At 46.5% G+C, this 24,423-nt stretch overlaps 1 protein-coding gene across 2 annotated transcripts in view; it reads left to right on the forward strand.

The window, feature by feature from the left end:
• RBM19 (RNA binding motif protein 19) overlaps window positions 1-24,423 on the forward strand; it is a 1,396,549-nt gene that overhangs the window by 67,891 nt on the left and 1,304,235 nt on the right. Inside the window, exons 3-4 of one of the 2 annotated variants that reach the window (XM_069619226.1) lie at window positions 15,694-15,822; window positions 16,289-16,327. In XM_069619226.1, coding sequence (XP_069475327.1) covers window positions 15,694-15,822; window positions 16,289-16,327 — 168 coding nt within the window. The remainder of the gene's footprint in view (window positions 1-15,693; window positions 15,823-16,288; window positions 16,328-24,423) is intronic. The other variant, XM_069619227.1, reaches the window with a different exon arrangement.

The following is a 24,423-nucleotide window of genomic DNA, read 5'->3' on the forward strand; positions in this document are numbered from 1 at the left end:
ATTCAAATATCCAGGGGAGCTCCAGCATACACCGATGGATTGACACAGGTGGGGGACCTGATGAAGATGCCTCCTGAAATAGACCCCGTGGCAGTTGGTGGATATAGACAGGCATGACCACGCAACATTAATTTGGAACTCGAGATGTCAACTGGAGTGGCAGAAATCACGATATAGCAGAAGATTGATTTTTTAACAGTGTAATTGTGGTAGACCTGTAATAACAATGTGGGTATTGTATGTAGTGTTCCCCCTGAAGAAACTCCCATATTAAGTATTTTACAAGAGAAGGAGCGAAACATGTCGGGATCTATAGGATGTGAATGAGTGAATAAGGTCATTAGAGGATGTAAAATAACTTTTTAATTGTAATTAGAAGATCAAGTGGAGAGCTAATTGGAAACTACTGTTTTTTGTATACACTACTACTTTATCTACTGGCTGTTTAATAACACAAATGTTATACAAAACTGTGAACTGCACAAATGAAACGATGGAATATACTACTTTTTTTATTCATAAAAAAAGTAGAATTGGTTTGCTGTCTGTAATAGAAATGTATCGAGTATAGGTGTCAGCACGCTTAATGATAAACGGCTGTACACTACTAGATGTTACAATGATGGACACTGGTTATGACACTAAACTACACAGGGTTCTACAATGCATGACCTAAAGGAATATTTTGGTTTTTGTATTCTCGTTAGATTTTAGGGTGACTATTCCTTTTGGGTCGTTAAATTACCCTCTAGTTTCCACATGTTATTCGAGCTCCATAGACCCCCATCTGATTCTAATGGCCCGCAGAACACTGTGGGTGGGTTCCATGGGCAAGTCGGTAGCTGGGGACTGTGTGGTGGTAACTTTTAAAAACACACCGGTGACCAAGTATCTGGTAGACCCTAACCTGGGCGCTCCATGCTACAATCGTAAGGCCTGGTTGGTCCCTTTAAACTTCTTTTACCCCCAGGACAGTGAGAAAATAAGAGCAGTACTTAGGGTCATGAGCCGTGTCCATTTAAAAAATGCCCTTGGGTCCAAGCCATACCCCGCTCCAGGCGTTTCAGCTCCCACATGGTGGGGGCTGTAGGGATGAGGGGTTGACTGGCTTGGATGGCAGAGTATTTGACCCAGTGTTGGCCCGGAATCAATTTGCCTGTCTGACCGATATGGATGACATTGAATGATGCCAGAGGTGGCATTGAGTGCTGCTTTGGGCCCCCCAGCATGGGGCCCATTGGTGGGGGGGGGGGGAGAACGCGTCCTTACTGTCATGGAATGTGGCTGGAATTAGAACAAGGTTGGCCTGCTCAGAGACCCAGATTACATTTAGCGAAATATACTGCTACAAGAAACATGGTCCCAAGATGAGATCAACGTTGATGGTTTTGTTTCATACCAGTGGGCGGCACAGAAGAATAAGCGATGGAGAAGCTATTGTGTAATGTATTTTGGTTAAAACACACCTGGAGAGTGAGCAGGTGGCTTTGTCAACTCCTGTGCCGTATATATTGGTGGTCAAAATGTTCAGGCCAGGCCAGGTCGACCTCTTGGTAATCAATTTCTACAATAGTCCCCACAAACAGTATAGGAAAAAGTGTCAGGGTGCTTTGGCTCTTGCAATGGAGGAGCTCTCCTCAAGGTCCCCCATGGGTAATGTGTGTCTGGTATTGGGAGTTAATGCGAAACTGGGGGTAGGAGAAGATAACCTGTACAATAACACAGAAGATGCCGTGGCAGGAATATCTTCTCCATTATGAGGGACACCAGGCTCTGTGTGTAAGGGTTGCGTCTCTGGTACTACCTTTTATGAGTGGGGTTTGTGGTCAACAAATGGTGTCTGGGTGGTGACGGGACATTCCTGGCAGAGTTACACCCTCCTCAGCAATGGGTAGCTCGACGATAGATTATTTATTTATGTGTGACAGCTGTGCACTGGGGCCTGATAAAAGGGTTTGAGGTACTTGATAACATCTGCACTGACTACTTTCCCATTAAACTCGAGATCAAGTCGGCTGTAAAGGTGGATAGGTAGAACAGTGTATCCTCTGGAAGCATCCTTGGATACCTCCCGCCTTGGGCTCAAACGGAAGGAGGATAAGAAGCATGATCTATTAAAAAAGGCTCACAGGAACTTGAAAATGAATTGGAGGAGTTTGGAAGCATGCTGACCCAGCTCTCCCAGGTGTTCTCCTGTGCCCAAGTTAAACAAGGAGGAAAGAAAGGGGGTGAAGGAGGGGGGGGGTGGTTTGACTCAGATTGTACCAGAGCTAGGAAGAACCTATTACTTGCTCTGAGCAGTGTTGGTACTTCCAAGACTGCCACCATAAAGGCTATATCCCATTACAAGATCATTTTGGCCACTAGTAAAAGAGCATTTGAAGAAGCATGGGAGGCTTGGGTGATAGCCGCAAGGGACAATGACTCCAAATCGTTTGGGGAGTTTGCTCAGAAAGGCCAATACTATACATTTAATGTAGACACTCCAATTAACAATGTTTCAGACAAGGCCTGGATGGAACATTTTTCAACCTTATATAGTGCAGGGAGTAGGGCTGATGAAGAGGGACAAGTAACTAGGGGTAGTCTGGGATGCAATGAAGCAAGTATTGTGTTTTCAATGGATGAAGAAGGCTATTGGTTGCCAGCGTTGCAATCGAGCTCCGGGCCCGGATCATTTGTATTTTCTTTTTTGTATTTATTTATTTCATTTGTTGTACGCGCCCAAGACCCGGAGGTATCGCAGCGCTAAATGACATACATATTTACAGTTAATCACAACTAAAGTCACCGGGCACATTCTTTCTAAACCCACTAGTAGTTTAACACATCACAGACAGAATAAATGTATTCACAAATTATTCCTGCATTTAAAGTCCCTACAAATAACTAAATGTCCCTGTAAAGAATCTCACTATCCCTTCATGTGTAAACTAACCCTAGTAAAGCGCTGGTGTATCGCCTGTCTAGGTTAGGGGATAGATGAGAGGCTCGCCCTTTACGATCTCACTACTTTCCTAAACCACTAAAACACAGAGCACAGTGACTGGAAGTCAATCCTATTGTTTTTATTTATATTTCTTCCATTCTGTGTCACTTATTTAATTACAATACTCAGTCTTGTAATCCGTATTCAAACACAATCCAGTGGATAGATTGATAATTCTCGGGGATCCCTGAGACTCACACAACCAGTAGTGAGCTTGGTGAAACTATATAATTTTGTGGGAAAATGAAAATCTAAAGATATTTTCCTGAATCTACCCTCTTCCTCTCTATGACCCCTCCGGCTAATCCAGAAGAGGGCTACGAGAATTATCCTTGGCCTCAAGCCCAGGGACCGTACCTCTCCAGTGCTAAAAACTCTCCACTGGTTCCTGGTTGCTGCAAAGATCAAATTAACATCCCTCTGCATCATCCACACTGCTGTCTGGGGCCAGTGACCACACTATCTGCAACTTGCTCTCACTAAATACTCTCCCTCCAGATCTTTATGTTCCTCCATCACCAACTCTCTGTGTGTTAAACACTTCGCTAAACAGCGAGCTGGTTGCCGATCTCTTTCCTCAGCAGGCTCCCTCCTATGGAACTGCCTCCCCCTTCCTCTCTGTCTTGAGCCGGATCTCCTCAAATTCCAGAAGCTCCTTAAGACTTTCCTTTTCATCTCTTCCTTCCCTTCTTCCCTCCTCTGCTAAACCTCACAGCTGCTGAGATTGGTCACCAAGGCCCTTATGTGTCCTCATGGGTTCTGGCCTCCCACACAAAATCTCCTACAGCCTCCGCCCCTCTCAGCATGTTGCCTTGGCACCCACTGGCCTGTGCCACCACAGGCCTGCACATGCCTATTTATTGTTGGCTGTCCACTCCACCTAGGCACTTACAGCTGCTCACTCCCTAGCACTTCCCACTTGATACACCTGGCACTTATCCCCTTACTCCCCCCACCCCTCCTCTCTCTCTGCTCTTGCACGTTCTGAACGCTCACATGGCCTAGTAGGTCTGCCTCTATCTTACAATGTTATATCGAATTACTCCCATGTCCCCTCCACCCCCGTTGCTTTGTGGATGCTTTGAAACACAATTTACTTGTTGTATAAGTGCCTTACAAATGCACAATATAAAAATAAACCCAGTAAAGTCTACTGAGTCGAAACCTTCACCTAACGGGCAGCATGTGTATAACTACAGCGACTTGGTTAGGCAACGTAGCCACAAATTGACAAGGAACCATCACACCAAGACCTGGAACCCTTCGTAAACTAACTGGGTGCTCCCTTATGCCACCTTCACTGAAAGACTGTCAAGAAATGTCCTTATCAGCCCGTCTACACACCAGCCACAGTATTTGTGCCCAGGCTGAAGCGAAACATGACGCCTTTCTCCCTGGACCACTGCTCCAGCCAGTACTCTCCAAGGAATCGCTGCTTGATCTAGCTAAAATGGCAAGAAGGAATCAAGCTAATACACAGATAACTTTGCCTCATTGGCTGTCGTCGGTGAGGTGTAGCTTGCGTCTCAAGGCTCAGCAAGCTTAAGACCCACACCTGGGCTTTGCATATGTCATCTCGTCCCACTCCGGCTGACAAATACAAAACTGAAGAGTGACTGCAAGGGAATCTGGTCAGTGAAGGAGAAAACCTATCATATAAGCATGTTAGAACTTGGAGCAGTACATCTCACCCTGAATGCTTTCCTGCCCTCAATTTAGGCTTCCTGAATACAAATTCAGATGGAAAATACAACAACAACGTATTCTATAAACAAGTAGGGAGCCATGAGATCCAGGAGCCTATCAAAGGAGGCCTATAAAATCTGTTTTCAGTGAAGTTTGAGAGCCACTGCTTGCTGGTGTATGGTTCCTGGGCACAGGTCGACCTTAGCAAACCTGAAAAGGTTTGACGCAAAGTCTTAAACTCTCTCTCTTGGTACCACAGACACACAGTTATGCAGAGACTTACGAAATCATGGGTTTGTTGTAGTGTACAATTAATAAACTCAAGAGCTTGACCAGCAGAATATCGTTAGCTCGGGTAAGTACAAACATACTTGTATTTATTTAGCAAAAAATTATACATATACACAATCCGTGTTCAATTGTTTCGTCAAAGTGAATTACTTTGTTGTAATTCACTTCAATGCCGGTACTTCGTGGGGAGGTAATATATGTATATTTGGATATAAGGGGTATAAATTAACAAATAACTCATACGGTTATGAGGCACGCCAACACTTTTGAGCTTTATCAGTCTAATCCCTGTCCTGCGAACAAAAAGTTCAACAATGTCCAATGTAGGTAACCCAAATCATACTAAAGATACTTTGTAATAGTACTCAGAATTCTCCCATAGGAAACAAAGGGCTGGATGCAGCAGTAGTCTGAGTTAGTGCAGTAGGTATAGGCAGTGGTATTTGCTGGGTTCGGAAGTGCCAGTTATCTTTCCTAATACTGATGGGAACCCAGACAGCCTACCCAGACTTAAGTTCCACCACCAAAATAAAGGCACGGGTAGCTCCAAGAGGAGATTGTATACCAATAGAGAATACTGTGCCTTCAGATACTCAACTCCCAGCAATAACACTAAAGGCTCCATCGGACGTTCTATCCCACTAATGCGCTTAATCTGGGCTAAGATATCCTTCCAATAGGACTGGATCAGCGTGCAGGACCACCATATGTGGAAAAGTGAGGCCTGCGCCCACCTCCAGCATCTATCGGAAATAGAAGGGTCCATTTTATGAAGTCTCTCAGGGGTAAGGTTCCATCGAAACATCATTTTATAACTACTCTCCTTCAGCAGCACACATCTGGATTACTTAGCGGCTCTATTACACACATTGTACCATGTAAGATCCTCTATGGGAATATGCAAATCCTCCTCCCATTTTGATGAATAGGCATGTGGGCGCTTAAAACAGTAAGCATTAAGAACACAGTACAGAGAAGAAACCTTGCGGCAGGTGGAATCCCCAACAAAAAGATTCTTAAATGGGGTTGTTTCTGCAGGGACACCTTCGTACAAGTTATCCAATGGCAAAGTTGTATGTAAGTTTACTTGTCTATCTCTCACCATGAAGAACTGTTTGCACTTATCAAAGGTCAGGGGCGGTTCAGATTGAAATAGTTGACCCAACCGTTCCAAACCTCCCTCGGTCCATCTCACAAACCTACCCTGTTGACAGCCTGGTGAGAATTCGGGCATATTCCATATACAGGCAAGGGGGGAAGGAAGCGTTACAGGGGTGCTTTGTCCCAATATTCCAACAAAACCTAGGTTGTCGGGAGGAGGCGCAAGGCCTTCTTCCCAACCCCCTGTGACCTCCAGCACCACTCATGCAAGCAAATCTGAATTATTGAATGCTCAACACTTACCCAGTGTTTATAGTTCCAGGCTGTATCCATACTGTCAAATAGGTGGGCAAGGTGCGCTGCATAGAGAACTTTCTAGTTCTGGAACCCCCAGGCCATCTTTATCCTTCACTACCATCAACGTACGTCGGGATACTCTCTGGGATTTTTTTTGCCCAGATAAAACTAAATATATTGAAAATCCCATGGCGCCTGTTTGGAAATCCAGATCGGAAGAGCCTGGAAGACTTACAATAGTCGTGGTATCAGAGTAATTTTGAAGGCTGTCCCCTGCCCCAGCCAAGAAATATTAGATGATGTACACCAGAGCAAGTCAGTTTTGACCGAAGATAAAATGTTGGGAATGTTTTTAGCGTACAGCTGAGAGTGAGATTTCGTCTACTGAAAATCAAACCCCCCTGAAGTTACCGTACTGCCTCAGGCTTCTCAGAATCATTGAGAATTATAGATTTAGTATAATTAATCTCAAAGCCAGAGACCCGATGCAATGATTCTAGTAGAGAAGCTTGTGAGGAAGAGTTGTCTGGGATCGATGCATAAAATAGAGAAGGTCATCGGCATCAAGTACGTCGTTATGCTGATATCCAGCAATAGCGATTCTACGTATATTATCCGCCCGCCGAACCTTACATGCTAAAGGCTCCATGGACATTGCAAATGGGAGAGGGGCTAATGGACACCCCTGGCTGTTCACTCTAGACCGGGCCAATGGTTCAGACAAAGCTCCATCCAATTTTATATGAGTGGTCGGGTGCACAAAATTAGCCTGCATCCGCCCAATAAAAGGGGGACCAAACCCTAAACCGCCCAACACTTCAAAGTGGTACGTCCGAACCTTGCGATCAAATGCTTTTTTAGCATCTCTAGATAATACTGCCAGTTCCCGATTATATCGCGTTGCGTATGCAATCACATTCAAATCCTTATCAACATTATCGAATGCTTGATGTCCCAGGATTTTTTTATTTTATTTATTTATGTGCTTATATAGCGCTGAAAGCCCGTAGGCATCAGGGCGCATAACTTACAACATGTAAATACACAAACAGAACAAAACCTGTTTGGTCCATTTGGACAATGCCCGGAAGAATTCCTGCTAACCGAGCTGCAAGGACTTTGGAGTAAATGCGGGAATCCTAATTTAAGACCGCAATGAGCCAGTGTGATATGCTGAGTGTGGGATCCTTCTCTGGCCTTCTCTGGCTTGCTAATAAGGGAGAGCAAAGATTCAGCCTATAGTAGGCGAAATTGCCCAGGTGTCAGAAAACTATTAAAACAGGCTAACCAAATGGAGGCGAGAAGATCCACCCATTTCTTTTAAAAGAAGGTTGAATAGCCATCGAGCCCAGGGGCTTTATTGTTGGGGAGGGACCAGATAACGCACATAATCTCCTCAAGTGTAATCAGACTCTCCAGAGTCTGTTGGTCCTCTGCAGAAATGGAAGGTAAAATAGAATTGCTTGGTTTGAAGAAGTTTGTGGGAGACATCGATGCCCATAGTACCTTCAATTCAGATCTAGCAACTGTCTATACCCTCCTAGCACCCCCCCTTTTATATTGCAGGTCTAATTCCAGTACTCGTTTTTCTGCCTCTTCCCTTTGTGGCATCAACAGCTGCTTCCTTGCGGATGCCAAGGTAATAAGCTCACCCGTTACATGGGTTTAAGAGCATTGCAAACTGTTGCAATTGGCACCGCACCCGTGGGATTTTCCTGAAAATACAGAGCAATATGCTCAAAAATTGCAGTGCTACAAGCAATGTCTGAAAGTAAGGATTTATTTATTTTCCATAAAGCAGTTTTCCTGGCCCCCAAAGCAAATGCATTGTCTTGGAGCATGATAGGAGCATGATCAGAAGCCACTGACAACCCAATAGTAGTGTCAGCCACTTTTGAAACTAAGGATCAGGAAACTAAAAAGAAATCAAGCCGGGGGTGATTGTGGTGCACATGGGAATAATAGGTGTAATCCCAATCTTCAAACATCCACCAATTGTAAATCCACCATTGCCTGTCTAAGAGATTTAGACTGGGTTACGTTGGACCCCCCCAGCTAGGGCGCATCTGTCAATCCCTCCATCCAGCACTACATTAGAATCCCCACCCTAAATGAGTTCACCCACCTGGAAATGAGCAATGTGTGGGAGCGTCTGGGCATAAAACACATTTTGGGATTGATTAGGGCCATAAACCGAAAATAAACTAAGATCAGCATCTCCAAGACGAATATGTAGAACCAAATACCACCCTTGAGGGTCTTCGGTCATCTTTGCCACTGTACAGTTTAAAGAATGGGCAAATAAAATGGCCACCCCGCCCGTTTAGTAGATGGTGATGCAAAATACTGGCTATGAAACCATTTGGAGTGAAGCCTCGGCCAATCAGCCCTCAACAAGTGTGTCTCTTGCAACAGGCCAAAATCAGCTTTCAACTCTATCAGCTTAGCCAACACACTATTCCTGGAGGAATTGAGCCCTTGCACATTCAACAAAATCACATTAAGGTCCCCCATTCAGACTGGTGTTCTACAACTCAGTGGCCCCACAGCTATGACCCCCTCAAACCCCCTCAAAACAAGATCCCAATAGTGCCCAGAGAGGAAGGGACCATTTCAACACATTGCTTCTCCCATTGAATGAATTGAGCCAACATCGGGTCACCAATGAACCCATTGAGGATGGATACTCCTTTTGCCCTGCCCATATATGCATGAGCTCAAAAACTACAAGAAAACTTGTGAGTAACTCTGCAAAAGTGTAACAGTGGTGAAAATGGCACCCAAACAGCGTTTTGGCCGAAAGAATCGGGAAAAAAAGGCGCATGCGCATTTACTGCAAAAATGAAGAAAGGACGCTGCCGCCCCAACTCTGACCCACGTTAGTGGGAGGGAACTGACACTGCAGGGATAGAGGGTAGTCAGCGTCTCACACCGAAGAGAAGTAGGGGGGAAGGGGTAGGGGAATGAGGGAAGCAGGAGAGTGATCTATGTTATTACTGTGCAGCACGATTTTCAAAATGGACATTTTCGGATTTGGTATTTTGCGCTGTGCAATATTCATGTAGATCCCCCAGACAGTACATTGCAAACCAGCGAAAAGGAACGTTCAGGCATCTTGCACAGTCATGTAGGCCCCGCAAAGCCAAGCTTCTTTCTCACCTATCCATAGAGGGCCTTCTACGATCTCTGCGTCTATTCTTCCTAGAGCGCATCTTGCGTCAATCCTTTGGGGGGTGTCCTGCTGAAAATCTTCAAGCAGCTGGACATCCGCACTTGCAATTCTTTGAACCTCTAATGCTGCACCAAGAAATACAAACTGATGTTGGACGCCTTCATAGGTGTACAAAATGTGTAATGGCTATCCTCAATGGAACGGGATGGCCGCCTTCATCAGCCACTTAGTAAGCGGTCACATCGGTCGGTGCCTCTGGATCGTCCCCTAGGACAGGTCTTGGAATATTTGCAGTTCAACCCCTCTGAACACAATGTTGTGCTGTGACCTGGTTTTTGAAAAATAAGTCGTTTGGTCCAGAAAAAGTTGACCCTGGACAACACATCTGGAAGAAGTTTCCTACGTTGCCGGAAATTCGAATAAACCCTATGTGTCTGGTCCAACATGAGATCCACTTGTTCATCCTCACCCAAGATGCTGCGAACGAGATCCCACACGTATGCCTCCAAGTCCCAATCTAAGACATCACGGAGGATACCGCGGATCCAGACTTTATTTCTATGTGACCAGTTCTCACAATCCTCCAGCCATTCATCTGTGATCGCCTTATGCATCTTCAACGCCACCACCCTCTGCTCAAGCTGGTCATGGGAATTGGTAGTGAGTAACCGCTGCTGTCGCAACCTCAACCTCTGTGCGACAGGGAAGCTCCGAAGAGGACGACTTCCTCCCTTGCACTGGTGGGCCCAACCAGTCCCATGATTAACTGCGTTTTGCACCCTCCCTGGAAGAGCTGAAACCTCTACGACCCGCAATTCGCCAATGCCTGTGCCATTTTGCGGTGCAAGTCTTCCTCTGAAACTTTATGGGCATCGATGGAACAAGAGAGACTGGGTCCTGCTCCTGAAATCCCCTCAGCCGAGACAAAGACAGAAAACCGGAGCAAACTCTACAGCACGACAACAGTCCTTCATCCCAGTCTTGAAAAGGGTGCCAAGGAGCCAGTGCTGCAAAGATCCTCTGCTGGGCATCCAAACATGCAAGAGCAACCACCTGATCCACTCCAAGTACTTCATTCCTGTCGCCAAGTCCGACAAACCTGAACCCAGGGCCTGCTGTCGCCTCACCATGGGGATTGTACTGCTGCATCAGCTTCTTTTCTAAAAGGTACTGTCTCCTAGTTACTAACCTGGAGCATTGCTTAGTTGATTCTGTGCTTCTGGGGGCTGCAGATAGCTGCCTCTCACACCCTTCCATGAGCTACATTGGGATGAACAACCCATTGTGCTCTACCTTGCCTTAGGGCATTGGTCCTTGGGGTAATTCAGAGAGGGGAAACGCCTAATTTCCTTGCCCTGTGAAACCTGACTGGTACCAACCTGAAGAGTTCCTGCTAGACTCTGCGTCTTTGATCACTGAACTCGGCTTTCTTGCCTTGCCTTCCTTAGCCCTTGGTTACTCGTGCCCCCCCCGTGCCCCCTCTGACTTTGTGAGACTCGCCTAAGGCAGGGTTGAACTTTCTAGTATAGGCTAAACTGAAGTTATCAGAAGTTATCATAGGTTCAATAAGTTTGAATATATGTTTCAGGAGGTTTAACTAAGTGATTTGTTGCCATTATTGCTATTGTGAAATATCTAATTCTGTGAATATTGCAGGTGTTATTCTATTATATTACTGTGTGATAGTACTTAACTTACTTGAATGCTACAAGCCTTAGTGTATATAAATAAATGTCTATTTTGTGTGTAACCAGTGTATACGTTTTTCCTTGGACTAAGTAAATGCTCTGAGTTCTGTGTGCCTCACTACAGCCCTCCTCCCTCCTAAACCAAGCCTGGCTGCTCATCCACAGCTGCCAAATCTTTGTGTACTTCTGGCTAAACCTAAGGGGTGCAACCCTCTTCATCCAAGGTGGGCTTTCTAAAGTCTTGTCAAAGAACAGAAAAGAACACCTGATAATTACCTGTGCCCTTTACTTTTTAAAGTCTTGTCACAGACTGAAGGTTTGCAAACCCTCCTACCAGCTTTAATGATAATCGGCAGGAATGTTGCAGCAGGGCAGATAGACTCACTCCCCAGGAAGTCCCCTCTTCTCAACAAAGAACATTAGCAGAAGTTGACAAGGTTCCAGTCCCACGATGAGGATGTCTGCAAAATGTCTAGTCCCAGGTTTAGATGGTTACCTTGCATTTTAAGTCTTGTCTTTGTTGTTCTGTTCTTGTTGGCATTATTCCTGCTGGCTAGGGATGTGAAAGAGCTATATATGATCATACAATCTCACAAGATTCTTGCAAGAAGCCTGGAAAATGCTCAGTATGAGTGTACTGGCAGGATCAAAGTAAAGGGGCTGGCCTGAACATCTGCCAGGGATTCGGAAAATGCAAGCAGACCTTCTGTGTCGATCGCTGCAAATGGATTCTAAATGTCAGTCATAGAGGCCATTTTTGCAAAATGTGGAATACCGCAGATTGACTTGTTTGCTATTACTAACCATGCAAAATGCCAAAGCTTTGCCCCGTGAACCCAGACCCAGGGTCCAAGGGGAGTGCCATTTTGATCAGCTGGCCAGGCGTCCCTGTTAGTGAGTTTTACTAAAGTCCACCTATGGTTGGACTGAAGAAGACTCACTTTTGGGTGTATAGGGCTACAATTCTTAGGTTTGGCCTGAACTCGAAAGGTTTAGTAGCAATGGATGAGCAGCCAGGCTTATTAGTCTAGGAGGGAGAAGGGCTGTAGGTAACTACAAAGAGCTCAGGGCACACTTCTAGTGAAGAATACGCTTATACAATGCACTTTTATAAAAGAAAATTGTTATTTTATTATACATACTAAGGCAACTAACACAGCATTATAATTAAAGGTAAGTACACTTATTCACATTTATACAGTAAGACATTTAAGCATTACTCAAGGCAATAGCAGACTTTAGATGAATACAGGTAATATAATAGTCAAGTAGCAAATCAATGTTTTAACCAACATTCAGCTAATGCAACAAGAATACCGGTAAGTAACTTTTGGGTAGCCAATACCTTGGAAAGTCCAGCCCTATCTGATAAGTCTCAAAGTCTGTTGGGAATCTGGGTGACATAGGCGTATGGGTGGTAGAAAAAGGAAGGCAGCCACTTTCAAAGTTGTCATGGTCGGGTCCCTAGGTTGAGGCGACGGCAGCTCCTGTTCGGATTCTTGGCCTGGAGGCTGAAGAAGGAACTTTTGGCTTGAGCAGGCAGACAGCTTCTTGTGATGGGATGCACAGCAGTCTTCACGATACTGGCTTGTTGGGACTCGACAAAGGCTTTGGTTCTGCGATGGTTGTGTCACAGCAGGTTTCTCTCTGTTTCTCTGTCCCCGTTTTGGAAGGGGAGACGTCTCCGGGCGGGAAAGAGTCACTGTATGCCCAGCAGGATGCCCACGAAGTACCAGCAGAAACCACACTTCAGGAGACGATGCACAGCAAATTGGTCCATGTCCCAGGGTATTGACAAATTGCAGCCCTGGACGGTTGCAGCTCTTCGAGGGATGGCTCAAAATGCAGGTTGTTTCGAAACGGATTAGGCCAACCAGCCCAGGGGAGGAAGTCGTCCTGTCTGGATCAAAAGAGGAGGTTGGAGCAGCAGTGGTCATTTAGCAGTCACTGGCGGTGGCTGCAGACTTCCTTCTTCTTCTTCCTCAGATTCTTTGTTCCTTGGGTCAACTCTCGTTCTGCTCCAGGACCATTACCTTTATGCAGGAACCCAGCCAATCAGCATTCATGCCACATTCAAACTTTGAGTGGTGGCTGTCCCAGGGGGCCATCCTCCCAGTCAGAACTGAATTCAAGCAGACATACTGGAAAACAAAGACCTGCAGAGTTTCAGTGTAATTGCAGCTTCCTGTCTGCCCAGACATGCAGGCTCCCTCAGACAGGCTTCCCAGTGGCACCTCGGCAAAGACAAGTCAGCAGGATCTCCCCCACCGAGGACAGCAGAAGAAGGCTCAAGAAAGAACAAGCCATGAATAGTTGGCGAAAAAAGAAGATGGGCTCCATTTTATGTCAGTGGTGACCGATGTGTCCTTTACCGCTCCTGCGACAGCAGCCTGCATGTAAAAATCACTTAGTCGGTTGAAAATATTCACTGCCGCTGGCCACTCAGATGATGCTCTGACTGTAGCTAGAAAGTTCCAGGAGAAGTGGAAAAAGGATATGGTGTGTCCCCTCTGACTCTACATAAAGTGGGGTGTACTGATACCACAAAATAAAAGTTAGGTTGGATAGAAAGTATCCCCTATCGTTGGAAAATAGTAGTTATGACAAGGAAAATAAAAAGGGCTGCTCAAAGTGCTCCCAGCAACACTGCTCAGAAAGTGCTGGGTGCTGCAGTAATAAATTGTAGATGCCTTAAAAGGTGGAGGAAAGCATTACTCCAAAAAGATTCCCAGATTTAGAGTAAAAGACTGAGCGAGTGTGGAAAAGGTTCCCAATCCCTTAGGAGAATTGATCAAAAAACCCAAGAGCCCAGCAAAATGTGCTGGGGGACTCACAAGTGGGGAGAATTATATATAAAAAGGAAATTCTACCTAACTGTCCCTCTCTATGCCTTTCCCTCAATTCCTTTTGTGGCAAAATTCAAGTTAATCCAGTAAACATGGCAATGATCCTCATAGGCACAGCTTTGCCAGCCAATGGTGGTGTACAGGCCTGCTGTGCTTGTCCACAGACCTGCAGTGGACTCTGATATGCCGACGAGATAGTCTAACCAGGGTGAACGACAGCATATGTTGCCACAAGCTTTCATTATTGAACTTGATCCCATGGTGGTTTAAGACCTCCAGTATGGACACCTAAGCCGGCTGGATTGATAAATGATAGCCCTAAAGGAAGCACTTAATCCATCAGCGAGAACATCCTACACATTGAAATGAAAGATGTTTTATGTTTGGTGCTTGGAGAAATGTAAGAACTGTCGTACCAAAAAGAGGTAGTGCTACCTACCTCCTGCATCTGGCGAAAAAACAGTTTACAGTTTGTGTCTATCACTACATTTGTCTACTACACCATACAGAAAATAATTCCTCTCAAGAATTGTTCTTTTCTATTCCAGTAATGAAAGTTTTTTTTTTATAGATTCAGAAATTATCCCCTCTTTCCCCTCCCTAGCTTAACATTGTTAGCTATACTAATGGAACCCCCTTTCGATCCCTTTCTCCCGCCTAGAAACACTTGTGTACAGGCACGTTATAAGTGCCATATGATAACATGAAGCAGATTTTCAACACTGTGCATGGAAAGTTGCTTTCCTCGTTGCCATTAACTTGGCTTAGAGGGTTCGTGAAATTCAGGTGCTCTCTGAATGAACCATACAGGGTGTGTCAGAAAGACGAAATCCCTCTGAGAACACGCCCATCCCTTTTAGCTAAGGTTATTTCACATTTTCACATGAATCAAACTGTTCCATTACTCTTTGTCCCTGAATTCCTCTAATCTGGCTGAGAAAGTCTTCAACACTGTTTGCTATCCTTGTTTTTTTTCAAGGAGGCCAGAAAAACAAACCATCTTTTGATCAATTATGGTTCCACCCGGACAGGCTTTGCCGCTTGCAAACAATCAATTTCTAGGGAAATAGTTTCATGCATTGTCCTATGTTACCATAAAGCAAAAAAGCGTTCCTGTAGCAAGATCAATCTTCTTATTAATGGAAACATGAAAAAAGTTCTTGTTTGCTGCACTCTTATCTCCAGTAATGTTCCACATTTATTTTTCTATTTTTACACTGTAGATTTGAGCAGGTTTCATTGCTAAGGACGCTTTGCGGCTTTATCCTGCAATATTCACAGGAGCCTACAGCAGTGACAGTGACCTATATTGCTTTCTACAAATGCTTCGTCCCTTGTCTTGGTATAATATATAAAGTTTAAGTATATTTAGTGACTTTAAAGACTGGTAAAAAGCAAAGGAATAATAGAAGATACAGGTAGTATGAATTTCTTTTCACCCATCAAATACTGAAGCATTTTTTTGTATTCACATTCTTTAGATTATAAGTGCCTCATTACGGTGTCTTACCCAATATCATTGAAGCTGTGAAACACTTATCAGATGAGGGTGGGAGGTAAGGTGGCAAACTTTAGAAACACCTGTATTACATCAAGCCAATCTAATTGTCGTCCTTCTTGTAGGTGGAATTTTGCAAATCATTTGGTGATCCAACAAAAGCCAAGGCATGGAGCAAGCACTCCCAGAAACAGAGCTCTGGGAAAGATACAAAGGAGGCCCTGGCCACTTTAGATTCTACAAAGGCAAGAAAAGTAAGATTCTTCCAACGTGTGATCAGGATTGGGAAAACTGGTATTGCTATAAAGCGTAGATGACTGTTCTCTGTGATGTTTAATATCCATTTGTTTCAAAAGTGTTAATGGGTATGGGATTGGGGAAAGGCAAGGCATCCAATGCTTGTTGAACAAGGTTATCATCACCCTGGCAGTGTTACATCACAGAATGATTCCCCTTTTGTTGTCATTTCTCACACTTGATTGTGATTTGGTCATTTTTCTGTAGTTGGTGATGTAGGTCCTCTCTTAGCTGAAAGGTCCATCATATGTACAATTTGAGAGCACTATTGTCCTTGTTTAGTGATATTCTGCTTGTAAGTATTTTATTAATAAGCTCTAGGTTTACATTCTCACCCTCTCCAACACATTTTCTAGGGGTTACCATTTGTGCTTTTGTTTGAAATTTGTTTCCCCGCTTACAAGTTTGTGTTTTTGTTTGTAGGATAAAAAGAAGGCAAAAGCTACAGGGGCTCTTGAAGCGGTGAGTTCCCTGCATGACCTTTTCCATGCTCAATGCAGACAGAATTGTCTAATGTGCATGGATTTAAGATTGGTTGTAATATTTCCTGGTTGGAGAAAACATTAGCATGAAATTGCAACAGTACAATGGTTTCACTATTCTGTGCATCTGTTATTTAGCCAGTGAAAAACTAAGGACTAGGTGTTTGGCTGTTTTTTCACCGCATTACTACAGTGTTGACAGCAGCAGTCCCTCTGTTTGCATGTGTTGCAACACAGACTTGCTTCTGCTTTGTACTAAATCGGGACCAAGCGCTTGTTTTTGTCTGGGTCGGGGGGGCTATCCGATGCATACGAAATGCAGCCTGCTGTTTGAATGTGCTAAGTAGGACACTGTTTTTCCACACCCAAAATAGCACACAAAACAAACTACTTTCTCCGACTAGCTGCATGGTGTTTGCAAACAACGTTGCACGTGCCTGGCTACATGCAATGTAATAAACCCAGATTTGGAGACAAGTACATTTCTTTGTGGCCTATCTTCTAAGAACTCCTACACTCGCTGACGTCTCTCTGATTGCTACACTGGCTGTTTGATGAGAATGTTAATGGTCCCTGAAATGTATAAAATAATTGTAACTTTCTCTGAAAAGATAAGTATATATGATTCAGCAAGTGTTATAAATTACCTAAATGAGCCAATTAGTTTATTTTGTCAATGTTGACTTTAAATCTGTTTTACAAACTTGGGCTGCCTACTTATGTTATATAGGGCAGTACATTTGTACTTGTGTGCTAAACAGCAACCACTAAGCCACTATTCCCCAGAAAGAAATGTTTCTATGACTGAATGCTTTCCTTATATTTCACCCAATTGTCATTATAAGAAGGTTGTCTTTATAAATCCTAAGAATGAACGGGAAGACCCACACAATTTTCTTTACCATTTTGTGTCATCACAGATCCCAAATAAAAGTTGGATATTATTTTTCATGCTAAAAATATATTTTAGTTTTGCAATAATGTCTTAAAATGATAGGAAATTAATGAACAAAGGACAAATCGCCCCTAACTCTCGGGTCCTTCTAAATGCGTGAACAATGATTTAGGTTATTATATTGGGGAGAGGCCTTCAAGTCACATCAAAGCCTCCCACTAATCTCATGTACTGAAAAGGGAAAAAATCCCCATGGCTCGTCTTTTATACTTCTGAAAATCAGAGGTCCAAAAACAGTATAGCCCTCTACCTGGTGTTTTCCAATAAAGAGACAACACAGAGTGGATGGTGGTATGTCAAATGCAAGTAACCCAGCTTTATTGGAAGTATGCAAAGCTGGGGAGAAAACAAGATCAACAGCAAAGCTCTCTCTCTCTCAAATCATTCTCCACGTTTGAACAGAAAACACAGTTTATATAATGCAAATGAGTCATCCTGATGTCATAATCACAGAGCTATGAAGACCTATCTCTACTGCTCATTGGTCCTCATTGCTAAACTACATATAGTATCTATATGTCCCACCCTACGTATTGGGTGGCTCTATTTAAGGTCCCACCCATGAAACATCCCATAAAAATGTACGACCTCATCATGCTTGAATATTATTGGTAAGATCTAAATTACTTCTGCAAGTAAAAGGACATATGCTTATCGGTTAACATGCGGTCACACTCTCCATGAACTGGCGGCATGATGACATGTGTATGTAGATGGGAGGGGAGGACAAGCGTATCGCCTTTGTCCTTAATTAAATAAAACAGCCCATGTTATCTCTGCCATGATGTCTCTGAGTTTGAAGGATTTTGTCCTTGCCCAAATTTCAGTTGTCCGGCCCTCCCATGTCCCAACAGTAAACTCACCGTCCTGTTCTTCACACATTATAAATAACTATTATTATGAGTCATGCTGCTTTCACCATGTGAATATTGCATTGCAGCCATTATTTTGTCTCTTAAGCCGCATTTGCGCATCCCTGTCACGCCTAGCCGATTGCTTGAGACAATAATATGTCAGCTAATTAGGAAATTTCCTGAGATGCCTTGTTCGTCCCATGGACTTCAAATAGTCTGCTGTGTTGTCTTTTTTTTTTTTAAATGTTTATTTTAAACAGGCAGGTTATGAAAATATAAGTTTCAATCATACATGACATGCCTTGTAGGAGCCGCATGGTTTGTTGCCCTCCTCTCCCTCCCTCTGGTAGTTAATTCCCCTAAGGCTACTCCCACCCCCCCTCCACCCGCCCCTGCGGGAAGTTCCCATCGTTTAAAGTCCTACGAGCCAATTAGGGCTTGTAGGTCAGGGCTGGAAAGTCTCGGCCAAAGTCCAGGTCCGGGCCCCAAATGTTATGAAAGCGAGGTAGGAGACCTGCCCTGGCTGCCATCACCTTTTCTGTGATTAGCACATCCCAGACTTTCACCCACCAGAAGGGCATGAGAGGGCCCTCAACAGTTTTCCATGTGCGGGCTACCACGATTCTGCCCACCAGTAGACATTGAGATAACAGTTTTGCTTTGGGTCCAGATCTTGGGTAGATTCCGGAAATTGGGACTCCAAGAAGAATGGGTTCAGGGTCTAAGGGCAGCCTCGTCTGGGTAATGTCTGCAATGGTCGCCAGGCACTGTTTCCAGAAGGTTTGGGCTTTAGGGCAGGACCACCACATATGAAAGAAGGACCCTTTTTGGCCACATTGTCTCCAGCATTTCGGGTCGAGCGTAGGATTCATGTGGTGGAGTCTTAGGGGGGTAGTACCAGCGCAGGAGGATCTTATATGCACATTCTCTATTTGTGATGCATGCTGAGGATGAGTGGGCCCGGGACCAGATGTCTACCCATGATTGGTCCTCTATGGGGTGACCCAGATCCCCTTCCCATTGGGCCATGTACCGGGTTTTGGAGATTAGAAAGTCCTTTTGGAGATGTTTGTATAGAGTAGATATTTTTCCTCTGGCCGGGAGCTCCTTAAGAGTTAGTTCAATGGCTGTAGGGGGGCGGGTGGCTGCTTGGCGAATCTGTGGGTGGGAGAACCAGTGGCGCAGCTGGATGTACGTGAATCTGTCCTTTTCCTGGAGCTGACAGATTTCTTTACATCGTTCAAAGGTGTAGGGTTATCCTGCTTCGAAGAGTTGTCCAAGAGTCTCCAGACCTCCCGCAATCCAGGTTTTGAAGTTATGGGTGGACAACCCGGGCGAGAAGGTTGGGTTCAGAAACACCAGGGAGGCGGGGCTAGTAGCTCCCGTCGCCGCGCTGGAGGTGGGACGTGTGGAAGGAAGCGCAGCGGAAGAGGTAGTTGCGCCTGTTCGAGGTCCACCCACCTGTGGCGATTAGTGAGCGTTTGCCATCTCTGGACGCAAGCCAGTTGGGCCGCCATCAGGTATTTCTGTAGGTCCGGGACCCCGAGGCCGCCGAGCTTTGCATTACCTAGCATCGTAGCTTTAGGGATTCTGGCTTTTTCCCCCTCCAGATGAACTGGAGCATTTTCCTCTGTGGTGTGAGGTGCCCGTCTGAAGGCCCTTGACCAGGGGGTTCAGCCTATCCGTTGGGCAAATGGTTCCATGATTAGCGCAAAGAGGAGGGGCGACAATGGGCATTTTCGTCTGTTCCACAAGTCAAGGTGATGGGGGTGGAGAGGGTGCCATTGATTCTGAGAAGGGTTTTGGGCGATTTGTAATTAGCCAATGTCATAGTGCAGAATTCTGGGCCAAATCCAAAGGCTTCAAGGGTGAGCCTCATAAAAGTCCAGTTTACTTTAGCAAATGCTTTGATTGCGCCCAGTGCCAAGAGCACTAATTCTTGGGAGGCAAGCTCTACCAGGTCTAGGGCTCTACGAATGTGATCAGTTGTGGACTGGTGTTTGAGGAATCCAATCTGGTCTGCGTGGATTATTTCCGACAGGATCTGTGATAGGCGTGTTGCTAGAATTTTAGAGTAGATGTTGGCATCTATATTAAGCAGGGCAATTGGTCTATATGAGGCAGAGTTTCTCGGATCGCTTCCGGGCTTAGGCAGCAAGACCGTGATTGACTCTTGCATGGAAGGGGTTATGGCGCCAGTGGTTCTAAATGAATAGAACAACTGTACTAGTGGTGCTAATAGTTGGGGCTTAAAAATCTTATAGAACCTAGTTGAGGAGCCATCCGGGCCAGGGGCCCGAGATTTGAGAGCTTTTATTGCCTCATCCACTTCCTCGCTGGTGATTGGTGCTTCCAACGAGTCTTGGGCTGCGGTCTTTAGTCGGGGAGCGCTGCCTTCCGCAGGTATTCCTTCTGCTCCTCTATGTCCCGTACTGGGGCGGTCATCACCTGAGTCAGGTGGGCTATTGCAAGACGTTGTTTGTCTTGGTTAGCGTATTGGATTTTGCCATGTTGGTCCTGCAAACCAATGATCGTGTTGTTCCTTTTGGCCTTGGCAAGTTTGGCCACCAACAGTTTGTCCGCCTTGTTATTCTTAGCGTAATACAACTGTTTAGCCTTTGCCATTTGGTGAGCAGTGTGTTCGGCATAGTGGGCCTCCTTCTTCTTTTGTGCTACACGTATCGTTCGCTGAGTTTTTGGGGACCAACCTTTTTCCTTGTGACTCTTCTCTGCTTTTTCGAGTTCCTCTTCAAGGCTCAGGCGGGTTGGTCGCCTCTTCCTGTGGAAGGCCACCCCTTGGGCAATCGGTTCCCCACGTACCACTGCCTTCATTGCGTCCCAGTTGTTGGCGGAAGAGGTGTCTTCGCTGGGGTTTTCATTGAAGTTGTTGATCGTGGTTGCGATAGTATCCCTGAGGGGGATCTGGTTGAGCATCGGGTCATATAATGTCTATCTGCGTTGTTGGGGGGGGCGGATGGCTCATGCACTCAAATTTCTAGGGTCACTGGGGTGTGATCGGACAGGATTCTCGATCCTATAGTGACATCGCTGGTGAATGTGAACATTTGCAGGGATACTAGGCGAAGGTCTATTCTGGAAAATGTTCTGTGAACATAGGAATAAAAGAAGTCCTTTTCAGAGGGGTGGAGTACCCGCCATGAGTCCACCACTTCCAGCGTCCTGAATAGCTGCAGAAGAGCCAGTGCTATGGCAAGGTCTCCGGAGGAGGGTGGATGCGATTTGTCTTTCGCGGGGTCCGGGACCCCATTAAAATTGCCACTGATTACTATCTGGCCCTCTAAGAAAGGGGAGAGTGTTGCACTTAACGAGTCATAGAAGGGCACTTGGCCTGTGTTCGGAGCATATACTGAAGCTATGGAGTATAATTGCCCCAACAATAAGCACTTTACGGCTATGCAACGACCTTCCGGGCAACAAATAGAGTCCAAAATCTGGGGGTTTAGCCCTTTCCTGAAGAGGATCGCCGTGTCACCTCTCTTAGAGTTCCCTGATGCGAGGAGTTGTTTTGGAAAGTGTTGGGAGTGTAAGCGTCCGAAGTCTGCCGGTAAAAGGTGTTTCCTGAAGCATAACCACTGCTGCGTTGTCATCTTAGAGTTTTTGCAGGATTGACTTGCGTTTGGCCGGTGAGTTCAGCCCTTTCACGTTCAGGGAGACAAACCTCAGCGCCTGATGTTCCGGGACAGGATCCGGCACAGCTGGTGGGTTCTGAGGGGGGGGGTGGGAGCTGTAGGAGGATCAGTCAGCATGTCGTAGGATATGTTGCCGTTCATTAACCTGCCTCTGAAATTTTTGCTCAGACCTCCAACGGGAGGGCCAAAATTTATCTGGGGGGGACCCTTTGTGGGCCTGAGACCCTCCCTGGCCAACAGGGCCACGAAACAGTTTGTAGCCAACATGGCTAAAACCATAAGTAGTCTTAGTAGGTTGTTCCAAGGACTTGTAGGTGGATTGTGCCTTGGCACTGGGCATGGGCTGTGGGGTGAGGCCTGCTGCTCTGGTGATTTGGAATCATCTGTGCTCCTGTAGGTGATGGATGTCTTTGGGGTGCCGGGTTTGGGTTTTGGGGCCTCAGTGTGTCGATGGCTCCATTGCGGAACTGGACGTGGCTATTTCCTCCTTGTAAATCTCGGGACCTTTTACCATGAGCTTTGCTTAGATTTGGGGGCGGCCATAGGGTCTGAGTCTGTCGTCGCCCAGTGACTGATGGGGGCAAGGGTCCGGGAGAATGTGGGTGCATAATCTTTTCGGCGTCTTCTAAGTGGCTAATTCTTCTCAGAGTGCCCTTGTAGGAGAATTGTAAGGCTGTGGGAAAAGGCCACCTGTAGCGGATTTGTTGATCTTGAAGAAAAATGGTTAACGGACGGAGGGCTCACCTTTTCTGGAGGGTGAGAAGAGATAGGTGTTGATAAATTTGGAGGGGGCGCCTTGGAAGGTGATTTCGTCCTTGGAGCGGCCAATTGCTGAGATGGCTTCCTTCATGGTAAAGAAATGCACCCTGGTGCGAACATCTGGAGGGGCGTCTGACTCCACTCCGCGGCGGGGACGCAGTCTGTGGGTGCGATCTAGAAGTTGTGACTTCTCCAATTGTGGGAGGAGAGCTTAAAAAAAGTTGCCCACATATTCTGCCAACTTTTTGTTTGGGACTGAAGCCGGGATTCCCCGAAATCCGGAGGTTATTGCGTCAGGCCCTGTTTTCCAAGTCCTCCTGCTTAAATTCTAGGATTTTGCAATTGTCCTGAAGGAGTCTAATTGAGCGTTGGACCTCGATTAGGGTAGAGGTATGGTCTTGGGTGCGATCCTCCACTTCTCCCACTCTCTGCTCCACCTCCGACACCCTTTTGTCAGTGTTTTCTAGCTTAGTGGTGAGTTCTGTCATGCAGGACCGGAAATTCGGACTTAATGTCGGCCATGAATTCACAGATATCCTCTTTGGTTGCCAGAGGTCCCTTGTTGTCTAGGGATTCCCGTGAAGAAGAGGGGTGGGGGTCTTGTTTCTTCGATTTGTCAGATGACATTAACATTGCCGCAATGTCAGAGGTGTTGCTGGATTTCGGTTGATTGGCCATTGCGTTATTTGTAGTCGGCGAATGGGAGGTTGCGGGGAGCCTTGTATCTTTAGTGGCAGGTTGCTTTGGAGACGGCCCAGGGCCTTTCAGGTGCGTGAAGGTGCATAGCCGGTGCGGGTGCTGAGCTTATATGCGCAAAGCAGGGCCGTGGGCCGGGGCGCCCCAGGAAGTGTCCAGAGAGAGGGGGCTGGGGGAGAAGGGTCAAGAGTCGCGCATGCAGGCCAGGGGAGTGGTTCCGGTGTCCCCCGGGCTTACCCCCCGGGCGCAGGGTCTCCAGGCTGGGTGCTGGTTGAGTTACTGAATGAAGCAGCAAGATGTGGCGTTCCTTGGGCTCTCCGTGAGGGACGTTCCTGCTGCCAACTGATGCGCAGGGGTGGATCTCCTGCCCCTGCTCAAAGGTGCGGCCTTCAAGCCCTTCCCCAGCAAATTTCACCAGGGGAGGGGTTCATGTGTTGTCCGGGGTTGTGCCCCCTCAGAGGTCTGTCTGCGTGTGTCCCCAGACTGCTCCAGATGGTCAAAGGAGAGCTGCTGACATGGTCAGCGAGGGCCTTTGCATGCTGAGGGGTGGGGGTTCGTGGACGAGCAGCTGTGCCATGGAGTGGGCCATGGCGCTGCAGGAAGAAGGGAGAAGGCCATGTGGTCAGGCCAGCCAACCAGGTGTGTGCAGGGAGCAGCACCCGCACCTCCCAGGCCCCCGTAGGGGGGAGAGGGCAGGCCCCCCTCCGGTGCGTTCTGTTCGTGGGAGCGAGGAGCGCCCCAGCTGGCGGAGCGCGGACACAGGCCAAGTGGGCGGATTCAGGTTGGCCTGCCGTTGCGGGCCGCACCAGCATCTCCAAAAGGGGGGGTCACAGCGAGGGCCAGGTGGGGCCCGCGAGGGCATCTCCAGCTGGGTAACGGGCGGGGGCGAGAGAGAGCGCCCGCTCTGCGCCGGGCTCCACTTCCTCGAGGAGCAACAGCAGCAGTCCGGAGAGAGAGGGTTGCGGGAGAGCTGAGGCTGGCTGAGCGGGGCAGGGGTGCCCCGAGGCTCTGTTGCAATCAGAGGGAGGGGGCCGGAGAGCTTATCTGGAGAGGAGTCGGATGTCGTGGGTGAACGTTTGCCTGGCACCCGAACGCCGCCAATGATGGTTTAGGGTGGGCGGGCACTGCTCCTCACTCCCCTCCAGGCAATGCGGTCCCGTCC

This window comes from Ambystoma mexicanum, chromosome 10 (genome assembly GCF_040938575.1).
Source record: "Ambystoma mexicanum isolate Mex_15411 chromosome 10, UKY_AmexF1_1, whole genome shotgun sequence".
Lineage (NCBI taxonomy): Eukaryota > Metazoa > Chordata > Amphibia > Caudata > Ambystomatidae > Ambystoma > Ambystoma mexicanum.